The sequence below is a fragment of the Anabrus simplex genome, chromosome 1 (genome assembly GCF_040414725.1).
Source record: "Anabrus simplex isolate iqAnaSimp1 chromosome 1, ASM4041472v1, whole genome shotgun sequence".
In the NCBI taxonomy this organism is placed as follows: Eukaryota; Metazoa; Arthropoda; class Insecta; order Orthoptera; family Tettigoniidae; genus Anabrus; species Anabrus simplex.
In genome coordinates, this window is record NC_090265.1 from 483,120,364 (window position 1) to 483,134,742 (window position 14,379).

The 14,379-nt window shown below is 37.3% G+C and overlaps 1 protein-coding gene across 1 annotated transcript in view; it reads left to right on the plus strand.

The window, feature by feature from the left end:
* The window catches only part of LOC136867476 (alanine--glyoxylate aminotransferase 2, mitochondrial), a 143,490-nt gene that overhangs the window by 80,883 nt on the left and 48,228 nt on the right, over positions 1 to 14,379 (plus strand). The window contains exon 6 of the mRNA XM_067144688.2: positions 644 to 841. Coding sequence (XP_067000789.2) covers positions 644 to 841 — 198 coding nt within the window. The remainder of the gene's footprint in view (positions 1 to 643; positions 842 to 14,379) is intronic.

Sequence of the window (14,379 nt, forward strand, 5' to 3'; positions counted from 1 at the left end):
AGTCTCTAAGGAAGTAGATGACTATTGCTACTTGGGTAGTAAAATAACTAATAGCAGAAGTAAGGAGGACATAAAATGCAGACTAGCACAAGCAGGGAAGACCTTTCTTAAGAAAAGAAATTTGTTCACCTCGAACATTAACATAGGAATTAGAAACATGTTTTGGAATATTTTCGCGTGGAGCGTGGCATTGTATGGAAGTGAAACATGGACGATAACTAGCTCAGAAAGAAAGAGAATAAAAGCTTTTGAAATGTGGTGTTACAGAAGAATGGTGAAGGTGAGATGAGTAGATAGACTCACGAATGAAGAGATACTGTATCGAATTGGTGAGAGATCGATTTGGCTAAATTTGACAAGAAGAAGAGATAGAATGATAGGGCACATCTTAAGACACCCAGGTCTTGTACAGTTGGTTTTTGAGGGAAGTGTAGGTGGTAAGAACATTAGGGGTAGACCAAGGTACAAATATGATAAGAAGATTAGAGCCGATATAGGATGTAGTAGTTATGTAGAAATGAAAAGTTTAGCACAGGATAGGGTGGCATAAATAGCTGTATCAAACCAGTCTATGGACTGATGACTCAAACAACAACATAGATAATATGTCATGATTAGATCTTTACTAAATGTAATGTTCCAGGCAATGAACCCTGATGTATATCAGGGTCTATGGGGAGGTGCTCAGTGCAGAGATTCACCTGTACAGCCGGACCGTTCCTGCAACTGTCCACCGCAGCACTGCATTGCTTGTAACAGATACTATGACCAAGTAGAAGAAATACTCAAGTACTCCATTCCGAGACAACGGCTGGCTGCCTTTATAGCGGAATCTATACAGGTTGGTAAAACTAACTAATTTACAAGCAGAGAGAGAAAACCACTGTTATTAGAAGAAGTATGTAGAAACCAATGGAGTTTCCCATACAAATTAGTTTTGTATCAGGAAAAAAATAAATAGTATGCCCTGCTATCTATACACATGTCCCCTATATTTCTTTTAAACCTTGATGTAGATTCTTTATATAGCTCAAATGAGTGTAACCAGATGTCTATAAAAAATAAGTTTTAACCATACTTTTGCTCAATACCCAACAAGCAGATTGCTGTTGTCAATTCTTCTTCTGAGCCTAGGATATCTTTACTAGTACTTTGTTTGGTATTGGTTTTATGTTGAACCAACATAGACGATTCTTATGGTGATAATGGGAAAGGACAGGGCTAGGACTAGGAAGGAAGAGTCCGTTGGCTTTAATTAAGGTGTCTGGTGTCGAAGTAGGAAACCACAGAAAACAATATTCAGAGCTGCCGACAGTGGGGTTCAAACCCATTATATCCCAATTGAGACGGGACCCAAATTGCATAGTCGCCTCGTTCCGGATACTACTACATCACCACCAATCATATGGCCTCAGCTATCATGTAAAGGCATTTTGATCTGACGCCACTTACAACCTGAACGTCTGTTCCATTTTACTCTACCACATGCCAGAGGAAAACTCTCTGTTGGGTGATGTATGGCTAAGTTTTAGTTAATTTTGTCAGGTGAACACCAAGTGTGGCCCCCAAGATCTTTTACATGCCAACATTGTACAATGTGGAGTGCCAAATGGGCTTTTTGCCACCCTAAAAATCTGACAAACTCTGCTGGGTTCGAACCAACAATCTTGGGTTCTGGAGTCCAAAACTCTCCCACTGATCCACAAGGTAGCTAGGGATATCGTAATTATTGCTTTATATAAATGGTTGAAGCCTGTTGAACAAACTGTGTGATTGTGGATACTGTTTTAGTGTGTGTAATTTAGAATCTTGTTTATCTGCTTTTCATTAGTGAATTTGCAGAATATTCCGTGTAAATAATTATGCATGGGTAGGAAGAAATCCACAGTCATTGCCTACTGTTTTTGCTCTTCTCTAGTTTCCAGATGGTGCTGACAACAATTGAGGACCTACCTAGTTGTCCATCACTGACAGCCACTGGAAGTCAGTACCAACATGTTACAGTATCTAATAACCTGACAGCTCAAAAGACAGAGTCAAGCTGAGTGACTCAGATGGTAAAAGTGATGGCCTTATGAGTCCAAGTTGGCAGGTTCAATTCTGGCTCAGTCCGGTGGTACCTGAAGGTATTCAAATATACCAGCACATAAAAGGTTCAAATTTGGTATCTCCAAAAACCCATCAAAGTACTGTAGTTAGTGGGACATAAAACCAATAAAATTCTTATTACCAAAAGATAGGTGGAAATTCTGAATACAAATCGTGAGCATTTATAGTTTGTGTTTTAAGAGGTTAGAAATATTTTCAAAACCTTCCTTCCCGTGTTATCCCCAACAGACTACCTCCATGCAGAACTTCACTGATCAATGTGGAAGATGTCACTATAGCATTTAGATGAATATGTGAGGAGCCAATGCATTTTTTTTAAACGTATTGTTAGTATTGATGCATTATCGTTTGTACGTAAAACGTACATATTTTAAGTATGTAAGAGGTACTTGGATGTTGTCGTATGCAGGTAAGTTGCTCATTCTGGATGGTTGCTTTATAGTTATTAGGCGTTTTTCAGGACACAATGGATAAATGAAGAGTGAAATAGGAGTTTATTTGCCGTATTCTTGACGAGCTGGATGAAGCTGAGAGCAGAGAAGACAACTGTTTAAAACAAATCTGTGCACGAAGATTCTCCGATGATGACCCAAACTATTCACTCAGTGACAATAGTTCCGAAGATAATCTCGACTGCGATCCAGATTTACGAGCTTCTGTTGAAATTCAGTGAACTGAACGGCCATTCAAAGGGATATCTCAAAAAGGAACTAACAGAAGCAATTAATTCAAACAGCTCAGCTTCAGCCTCTCAACCTCTAGAAAAGCTTTTTGTTGACGGTGAAGTGGATAAACTCTTTGGTAAGGATGGGCATATATGGAAAACAACTGATTCAAACATAGGGAAAAAAAAAAAAAAGAACATAGTTCATATCCAACCAGGACCTACGTCAAATGTAGAAGCTGATCCATTTAGGTGTTTTGAATTATTCTTGACTAACAACATAATGCAAAGTATACTTTGTAATTCTTAATGTATTAGTTCTGGCAACAATGTGCAGTTGGCTTGTTGTTTTAGCATAGATATTGTGACATTTAGGTCTATTGTGATTGGCAGCAAATGTTATGAGATCGGACTATACGCCACGTGTTCCGCGCTGGGCCTCGGCAGGCGAAAGAAAAGGGTAACTTCTATTTTTCTTTTTATATAACCTGTTGGAGGGTGAAGACCAACATTGTCACCACAGGAAGAGACAGATAAATTTATTAATACTACTGGGCTTTCAATATACAGGAAACATTACATTTACAACTTTCCGTAATATCAAATTTTTAGATTCAACGCCACAACAGACATTCTTCAACATGTGTGTGACAGACTTAATAATATATTTAGGAAAATATAAAACATTGATATTATGAGATAAAATTCACTGTGTAATTAATTAATTTTAATAAGAAACAGTGTGCCAATTTATTTAGAACACTAAGGAATTTAGGACGTCAATTGAACCACAAGTTACACTGAAGGATAGAGCTCGGAATATATTCCATGCACACAACGAACCATTCTCTCGCTTGCTAACTTGCTTCTCACCTGTTCACTTGCTTTTGGATTTGGCCGCGTTATCATCATTCAGTACGCAGGGAGGCCGTGCAGGACAGAACAGCTGTTTGCTCATTTCCACGATGGGGAGCAGTCTTGCTTCTCAGTCATATTAAAGACCATCTAAACTCACATAGCAGACATCAATAATGCTTATGAATAAAGTATGTGTTATTCCGTGATAACTGTGAAGCTATGAGTTGAGAATCAGTACTAATCTTTTTCGTACGAGTTTCAGTGAACATCAAGAAGTACCAGTTCAAAGAAGGAGGACCGATGCCAACAGCATCCTAATGCCAGGAATCCAGCCTAGATGGAAACCAGGGTTATCAAGACGTCAAAGTTAAGTTGAAAATTCGCCACGTGAATGACCCAAACTATTCAACCAGTGATAATGGTTCCGAAGATAATATCGACTGCGATCTAGATTTACAAGCTTCTGTTGAAATTCAGTAGAATGAGCGGCCATTGAAAGGAATATCTCAAAAAGGAACTAAGAGAAGCGACTAATTCAAACAGCTCAGCTTCAGCCTCTCAACTTCTAGCTACGTAGCTGTAATAAGTAATTAACTATCTTCTTGGAGGGATTATTTGTTGAACAGTAGTTTGGTTAGATTTAAGCAACTTTAACATGTCATTTTCTTTCATTATATGACATGGAGTCTGTGCTTTTCTTCAACTTTACGATTGTGATGTGCGTGATGACCGAATGTCAAGATTATTGATTGTGAGGGTTTGAACAAGTCATGTCATTAGACGAGTATCTTAATTTAAGTATCAGCCATCTGCTAACCTTTAGTAAATATTACTTTTCCATTTGATTGCTACAACATTGAGGAACATGTCAGTGTAATATTTTTATTCTTCAGAGTTTATTTCTCCAGAAGTGTTTGCTACATTTTCGTAAGGGATTAAGCTCATCTGATGGCAAATGCTGTGGTAGTAATATGGATAGATTTCTTTTAAAACAGATTTCTGTAATTTAAGGGAAGACATTGTTTGATTATTACACTTATGTGTGGTTCAAGTCATTTATGTGATTTTTCCTGTTATATTTTGGACGGATGTTGCAAATTGTATTGTGACATTTTCCTCTCACATTGTGCCATGTAGAGAGATGATGTAGGATTATGATATTATGTGCTATTTGGGGATGAATCTTTGCGCCATTATGATCCTAAGCACATGTGAAGTATTTTATATGACGTTGAATATAATGATGAGTGGATATTTAGGGATTATTCATAGTCATTTGATATATCTGCGATTGGTTGTTATCCATGAGGGGAAATATAGACAGGAGCATCTTCATGAGGTATTATTCCTTCACGAGGAACCGTAAACCACATGTCTTCTTATGAAATAAAATTGGGCGTATGAGATTATTACAGCCTTTTGTCACATTTGATGAGCATAATCACAATAATATCAGAGCGTAGCTGTACGATAATGATCAATTCCTCAATATTTGACGGATTTCCGTAATGATTTGAGTTCGATGTATGTAGCAACAACCTTATCAGTCACAATCACCCAGTATATTTCAACGGGATTAATTACTGTTGTTTTCAGGTCATCATTTATGGAATTATTTCATCTCCATTAAATTAGATGAAACACGTGTTGACACATGTTGTATATTTGTAAGATAGTGTTTTCTTAGTATAATCTAGTGGTAGTTTATTGCTTTTTTTTTTTAGATGATAGTAACAGGAGATTTCCTACTTGAATTTTATTTCCACAGGTTGAGTGATTTTATTTTTATGTAATTTATTGATGTGTCACCATCATTGTCCTAAGTTTTGGGGTTGTGTTAAGGTCATTGCACATGGTTAAAGATTTATTTTTAGTTTACTTTTCTTATTTTATCACTTGGAGTTACGTGTATTTTGAAGTTACGCTGAACAGATAGTAATTTAAATGTTGAATTAACTAGGATGGTCAGAGAACCAAGCATAATTAAGTAATGTTCTGACCATTTTATTGTTGAATTTAAATTGTAAATTTTGTATTCGTTGTTTTGACCAGTAATGTAACTTTAATATTTTAAAATCTCTTACCAGATTTTTCCATTTATTAACATGTACCGTCCCGTTTGTTTTATTTCTGGATGTACATCAAGAGCTGAACTTAAACTTAAAATTTAGCACTCATGTTTCATCATCATAGTTCTCAGGATGACTAATTTTTTTTTGCAATAAATCATCTACCACTGGTTTATATTTGGAGAGTAATTATCTGCCGATATCTGCCCATTTCCTTTGATCTACACCATCACAAATACACTGACTGGCAAGAGAACTTCATCACTTGTAAATAAATTTAAAATTCAAGTTTAAATAAAGTAATCCAAAAAATAACATAACTGCAATTGTACTCAACTTGAAGAGTACACTTTTATGAGCTTGTGACACCTACGTTCACTTCTTTTAAATTAATTTTGAGACAGTGACTGTTGTGTGTAGAAAAAAGTAAAAAAATCATTTCCAAAGTTTTGTCACTAATCTTCACTGAAAATGATGTTAATATCCACGCTAACAATAGCAGGGGGGGGGAGAAAAAGTGGTATCTGGTTTGTCCCTTTTTGGTTATAATTATGACCTTCATTCTCTTCTCAATTAAGGTTATGACATGTGTCTGGTTGATATTGATTCATTCTTCTTAACTTAATGTTTCTGGACCAGAATTACGGCCTCAAATTCATCTACCCAACTTACCCCAGAGATATTCTCTAGGGTTTCATTCAGGGTTACAAGCTGCATTTGAGTCAAACAATTTCTCAGGCATTGAGATATTGTGATATGTAATGTGCTGCATGTGGACGAGCACTGTCATGCATAAATAAGCCTTATTCATCTCCAATAAATGGAGTAAAGTGCATAATGTAATATACTGGTAAGCGTTGAGGTTGCTGTTCTCAATGAACAACAATTCTGTTTGGACCTCCACAGAGGTGCTGGCCCACACCATTGTAAAGCCTGCGCCAAATGGCATCCTTGCACGGAAAATGTGCCCTCTGCATACCATTCTGTAGTTCATCTCCAGGCTCTTTCTCTAATATCTGGAGATTTCAGGGAGAACCTAGGCTCATCAGAGAACAGCATTCCGCTCCACTTGCTGCACGGTCCATTAAGTGAACTGGTGAATGAATTGAAGGCGGGTAGCTCAGTGCTGTCCGGTCAGATCTGGTCGCACACCAAAGAGTCGTAACTAGGGTTCAGATTTTCAGGACCTACAAATCACCCAAATATGCAAGCAAATATGATCTTAAAAATAGTTAAATATGACCCAAAACATGGAAAATATGACCAAACAGATGCACTTCCAATGAAAGATTTTTTGTTGCTAGTTCTTTTATATTAAAGATACAATTCATTATACAGTATAATCTTATTGCACTAATTAAGTCAAATTCCTTGCTAGTACTTTTGATGTAATTCGTCTAGTAAATTCATTATCAATCATTAAACTGTGATCAGTACAGAAGTTTTTGCCGTGCGGTTAGGGGCGCACTGCTGTGAGCTTGTATTTGGGAGATAGTGGGTTCGAATCCCACTGTACCGAGCTCGATAGCTGCAGTCGCTTAAGTGGGGCCAGTATCCAGTATTTGGGAGATAGTAGGTCCGAATCCCACTGTCGGCAGCCCTGACAATGGTTTTCCGTGGTTTCCCATTTTCACCCCAGGCAAATGCTGGGGCTGTACCTTCATTAAGGCCACGGCCGCTTCTTTCCCACGCCTAGCCCTTTCCTGTCCCATCATCGCTATAAGACCTATCTGTGTCGATGCGACGTAAAGCAATTAGCAAAAAAAGAATCCCACTGTCAGCAGCTCTGAAGATGGTTTTCCGTGGTTTCCCATTTTCACACCAGGCAAATGCTTTGGCTGTACCTTAATTAAGGCCATGGCTGCTTCCTTCCAACTCCTAGCCCTTTCCTACCCCATCGTCACCATAAGATCTATCTGTGTCAGTGCGACGTAAAGCCACTAGCAAAAAGAAAGTACTTTTCTTTAATTATTAATATTGCAATCTTACATAATGATGACAGAGACACCACATTGCTGTTTCTCAAAACTAATGAAAATCATACTAATTATTGGAATTAAGAAAGCGCCGACAGTTGCCGCGGACACAAAATGTTTAGTTGAAGTAAAATATGGGGAAGAGTACATAACTCTTATTCCCCATTATTCTTAACATTTTTGTGTCGAGCAATGTTGCTATGCTGCTGGACGCTAAAACATTTTACAGCGCTTACTTTAGACACTTTGCAGAAGAGTATTGTCGATAAACCTAATGATGTTGACTCGAATGCACTTTGGAAAGTGCAACCTGTGATTCAAAAAGTGTGTGATGTGTGATTACAACTTTCTCAGGGAAATGGTATTTATTCAGTTGATGAAAAAATTATTCCTTTCTTAGGGAGGTGTAAAATTAAGCAGTATGTGAAAAATAAGCCATGTCCAGTTGGTCTAAAAACTTTGTTTTGACTACTTCCAAAGGTCTTGTGCTACATTTTGAGGTATATCAGGGTCAGTCAACTCCTCTATTAGTAGGGAACTTGGTCTTGATCCAACAGTTATTATGAGGCTTGTTTCTTCTCTACCTCAAGGAAGTTTCGTATATTTTGACAGGTACTTTACAACTATTCCATTGTTACAGGTAGTCAGAAAAGGGGATTGAGGGAACAGACACTGTCATGAAAAACAGGATTCAAAATGTAGAACTGTTACAGAAAAGGATGAATAGGGGTGAAAGCAATGAATATGTGAGAAGATTGTTGTAACAGAGTGGAGGGACAACCGAAAAGTAGTAATGGCTTCCACATGTACTGGGAAGCATCCAGAGATGCACATGAGAAGGTGGTCAAAGGCTGAAAAACTAAACATATTGAAGTGGATGGTCCACCTGTGTATGGGGGTGGGGTTGATATTGCAATCACCAGGTGGAATGCTATCGAACATGGTTCAGAACCAGAAAATTGACTGTGAAAATAATTCTTCACTTCATAGATATAGCAACGATAAATAGCTGGATGCTATATCGGAAAGATGCTCTGGCTAATAAGAGAAGCAAGACAGAGATCAAAGATCTCCTGAAATTTAGAATTTCAGTAGATGAAGTGAGGTGGCAACCCCTGCTAGGAAAAGAGGAATTGAAGTTGAAAATGGTATGTCTGAACCCCCTAAGATGATTTACAGTACACACCTCCGATACCTAGAGGTGACAAGTGATGACGGGTATGACCACTGGCCTGTTTTAGATGACAGCCATTCATAAAGAATTTGCTGCCTAGAAAGTTGTTATAAATGCACAAAATTACACTGTGAGAAATGAGATGTATATTTGTGCTTATCTAAGGATAAATATTGTTTCACGTTAAGTCTAAATCATAGATTTCAAACCTTGTGCCTATCAATTTTTACATTATCTTGAGAGAGAGAGAATATGTGTTTAGAAAAATATGTAAAAGAGAGATAAAATAACTGAAAGTTATCATTAAGGTGTATATGAATGTAAACATGTAAAATGTCACAGAATCAATAAAAGCCTAACCCCAAACATTTTGGGAGTCCATTTTCTTCAAAACTGCACACACAATAATTTTCAAACTATTTTTCCCAACTTCAGGAGACTTGTTTAGTCTAATATAAGGCACTATTTTTCCCAACTTCAGGAGACTTGTTTAGTCTAATATAAGGCAAAATCATACAGAAAATCTTTCGGGGTGGAAAGGGCTTAGCAGCAGCAGTGTTATGGAGGATGAGTCCGTCATCAATCAGGGTGACTGCTTTGGTAACATCTTTGGGTGTCAGAGCCTAATTTAACAAGAAAATCACACAATAACCATTGTTGACACTGGTTATGCTTTCCAGCTAGAAAGGAGTCAATAAAGCAATAAAACACTGTGTAGCAGGTGTTCAGCATGGGTAAAGCACTCGTTTGTGAGGAACTAGTGTGGTAAGAGGGACCATGCATTCAATCACTAGCTAATGCAGCCACCACGACACTACTTACTTTACTTACTACTGTTAAACACACATTATTTCATTATACATTACATTTAAACTTAAACATTATAAAATAATTAAAAGGACCAGGTTTTTTATTTTTTGCCAGTGTATTTACTTGTAGAATGTTATAGTAATAATTTCACATGGAAAACACCATAATGTTTTCAAGACTTCATCTTCAAAGTAAAATCATTCAAAATGTTTGAGATTTCGTAGGCTTTAAAGACTGTTCTTTCTTTGAGTAATGCATCCTCCCACCTTTCTGAAATAGAATTGAAGACCATCTAATGCACATAAGCACAACTTCACGAGCAAATGATATAACTTTATTTCATTGAAAACCGATTGCCTTGCACAGATTTGAATATGTCATATGGTGATGATGGGATAAAACAGGTCTGTGAAGGAAGCAAGTATGGCTTTAATTAAGCTACAGCCTCAGCATTTGTGTGGTGTGAAAATGGGAGACAGTTTTCAGGGCTGTTGATCTCCTAAATGCAAGCTTATGGCATCATGACCCGAAATATGTAACCAACTCGTTCGGTAGAATGGATATGAACAGGAAAATCAGTTGTAAGGAAGTGTAGAGCAGAAGTAACTTACTTTTCAAAGCAGTTTAAGTGACAACAAATAAATTTTAGTCCATTAATAACTTTTTTCTTTGTTTTCAATTAAAAAATTCACCTGGTCCCATTTATCAATATGGACAATAGAGATTGTGAGATTGTACCGTATTTGAATCTTAATTTGCAGTAGACTTCTAAACTATCATTTATATATATATGGTGAAATTGATAAACTCCAGAGGATCAATACTCAGGTAGCCTTTGTAGGCTGTTGATGTACCATTCATCTTAGGCTTCCCATTGTTATCCTGCTGTCAATATTCTTGGCTGCAAAGTGATGAGGGCAAAATCAGAAATCCTCTCTTTTTCAATTTTTCTTGTATTTCATCATCATCATCATCATCATTTCCCTTTATCCAGCTGTAGCCGGGTAGGGGCAAATATGGTTCCTCTCCACTTGCTTCGGTCTTTCCACCACTCCTCCTCCAACACTGTGTCCCAGTCCAGGTTTCTTTCTATAATGTTGCGTTGGATGGTATCCTTCCATCTCAATCATGGTCGTCCTTGGCCTCTCCTTCCTTGGATTTGCATTTCCATCACCTTTTTTGGCATTCTTTCGTCGCTCATTCACTTTATGTGCCCAAACCATCTTAGTCGGCTCTTCTCTATTCTATCATTCATTTTTTCCACTCCAATTTCTTCCCGGATTTTCTCATTCCTTATTTTGTCTCTTCTACTCTTCTGTATCATACTCCTCAAGGATTTCATTTCGGCTGCCTGTATTCGACTCTCATCCTTCTTTGTCATTGTGAAAGTTTCTGCTCCGTAAGTTGTTATGGGTACGTAATACATCTTGTACATAGTATCCTTTGCTTCCATTGGCACATCTTTGTCCCATAACATATTTCTTACACTATGATAGAAACAACTTCCCGCTTGAATCCTTTTACTAATCTCAGCATCCAGTCAAGCATTCTCCATTAATTCACTCCCCAGGTATTTAAACGTTTCCACTACTTCCAGGGGCTTGTCTGCAAGTCTAATCTGACCTTTCCCTTCTTTCTCCCCTCTAGTCATGTCTTGAATTTGTAGTCTTGTATTTAGTAACTGTTAAATAATGACTGCTACCCCAAGTTGCTAATAGCTACACTTGATTCATGACACATTTAACATAACAGGTATAACCAAACAAAATTACAGTAGATACAGCGAGTAGGGCATATAACAAGAACTCCGTTTTTACAACAGTTTTTTTGTCCCTTGAAAACTTCTATATTAAACAGTGTAATATCCTCTGGTTATAACAAGAACTCCTTCACTGATTCATCCATTATTACAAGCAATTTAGCAGGCAAAATCTTGCCTGTTCTTGATATTTATGTATGTACCGGTATTCTAATTACTCAGCTCAAAGGCTGGTGTAATCCTTAACAGCTCCAACATCAGCTGTTATAGATGGCCTAGGTGTCACTGAAGAGGTACATGAGGGAAATGAGGAGTGATGCAGTTTCCCATTGCTTTCCTCACTGAGCCAGAAGTTGCTATTATATCAGTCTGTCAAGCCCAGTGAAATGCATGCAGCTACCAACCCGAAAAGTGACATTTTCACACCATTCATCACAGGGACTAACTGCATAAGGAATGGCATTACTAGCATCGCTCATACCTCAGTCACATTCATATTGTCAAAGCTAAGGATGAGACTGAGACAGATCAGTGAAAGTAACAAGCTTGATCTAACCCATACCAGAAGACATAGTGCAACACTAGGTCTTGCCAGCAAGGGCAGACAACAACAACAACAATAACGTGCAAATTTATAGTACATTAACCTCTACAGAAAGTTGCTAGCATGGTTTTCCTCTCAACACACTCGATATTTACGCACTTCACCAATTATATTGATTGCGATCAATCTTCTGTTACATACAATAAACTTAACAATAGCTCCAACAAATTCTCTTATACCATATTTAGGAAGCCCACCCAAACTATTAATACTATTCGACAAGACTCAACGCATCCGGAATCTCAAAAAAGAGCTACATTTTATAGTTTAATCCATAGAGCTTTTCACGTCCCTTTATCAAATGCTAATCGTAAAAAAGAACTTGTATTTATCCGCTTAATAGCGAGTAAAAATGGTTTTAGCAGGCATTTCATTGACAGGATAATCAATAAAGTTACTAACAAATCCAGTTCAACTTTACTTAGAGAAACAAAAAGAAAAACAGACAAATACGCCACTTTCACTTATACAAATAGTAAAATTTATGATATCACCAACACCCTCAAGAAACATAAGATCAACATTGCTTTTAAAACAGCCAACAATAATACTAACCTTTTTTACAACCAACATAAAATTAACAACACTATGAATAAATATAATAGGTCAGGCGTTTATAAGTTAAAGTGTAACCAATGTTCCGCGAGCTACATTGGGCAAACCGGAAGAGGCTTTTCAGTTAGATATAAGGAACATATCAACGCCGCAAAACATAGAAGGTACTCCGCCATGAGTACTCACATGACAGAGTCCAATCATTCCTTCACTTCCATAGAACAGGACTTAAAAATTCTTTATTTTCATAGTAAAAGCACTTTACTCAATGTTTTAGAAAACATCTATATTAATATAGATCATAAATGCAATCCCTTTCACAATTTGAATGAAATTTCCGAAACTGCGAACGTAATCTTTGAAGCATTGCTCAATAGTTCTTACTTTGACAAACCCACTAACAAGCTTCCATGTGACGGCTTCCCGCCTACCGATCCTAACCTTCCCCTAATTTCCCCTCATGGCGGCTCCCTTCACACACGACCTCCATAGTTCGCTCAGTCAACCACAGGCTTCCACACTGAACTAGTCGCTGTCAGACAGGCGAGAACGTAAGTAATCAGATGTGCCGCACTTCTTATTTTTCATTTTTCATTACTTTACATCTCAAGACACAAAAACTTGCCTATTTTAACACTAACAACAGCTATCTTTCTTGTTCTAGGGCCCTCTATTGCACATTCCATATTATGTTATCACATTCAAATTTTCCACCTAACCTCTCAACAAGAAATACCAACACTACACCAATAAGACGGCTTTAACATCTGCTCGCTGGATTTCTTATACATCGTTATTATCCTATTGGAATGAACATTGTGCAATTCATTATCAAGCCTTCACGACAACAGAATATTATATATTAACGCATCACACAAAAAGGAAGAATTTTAACGCAAAGTTTTTACTGAATCATCCCATGTGGACAATTTTAATTTTAATGTCAACGGTATTCTTAAGTGCTATGCTCAAAACAGTTCTGAATTCTTCACCATTTTAAATGACATACTCGGTTATCCGAATTATTTTAATGTGTTACTTTGTCCTTGTCCTTTAGCTTTTTCTCAAAAGTTTTTATGGCTGATGATGTCTACAAGGTAGACGAAACATGTCCCGATATAATTAAAAATCATGTAAATATTTAGTTAATAAAGAATCTTGGTATTGTAAAGGTGGAACATTTGACCTAACTTTCAACGTATCAATCTTCTGTATCGATTTCTCGCTATGTGCGCTAGCGAACTCAATCGTTGATATTTGAAGACACTGTAAAAGTTAACTAGTAATACTCGTCGACCAGTGTAAGCAATTACGAGAAATAAAAATCATCTTGTTGTCCATTCTAAATGCTAGTGTCAAATGTGCACCATACCTATGTAGTGCCTAATCTTCTAAAAGCAATTGGAGCCGTTGTGCCATAGGTGAAGCCTATAAAAGGAAAATGTAAAATTGTGAAAAAGTCTGTAATTGATGTGGGAACTACTGAATAAGAATGAAGTTGTCTCACCTCGTGGTCCAGTGGAGTATGTATTTTGCTGACTAGTGATGGCCCACTACTGAGTAGAAATTGGAGCGGAAAGCATACTCGTGATGGAGGGGGGTACGGAGGGAAGAGGAGGTGGGTAAGGGGGAGGGGTTTATGTTGTAGGGGAGGAGGGGAGAGTGGGTTAGGGTATGCGTGGTTTAACATTATATTTATAAACTTCTCCTAATTAAGATATTGATTCTTTGCAAATTATTCATATTATGTGTGGGGTTATTTTTCTAATCAACGTTGATATACTAAGTAACTTAACAGTTT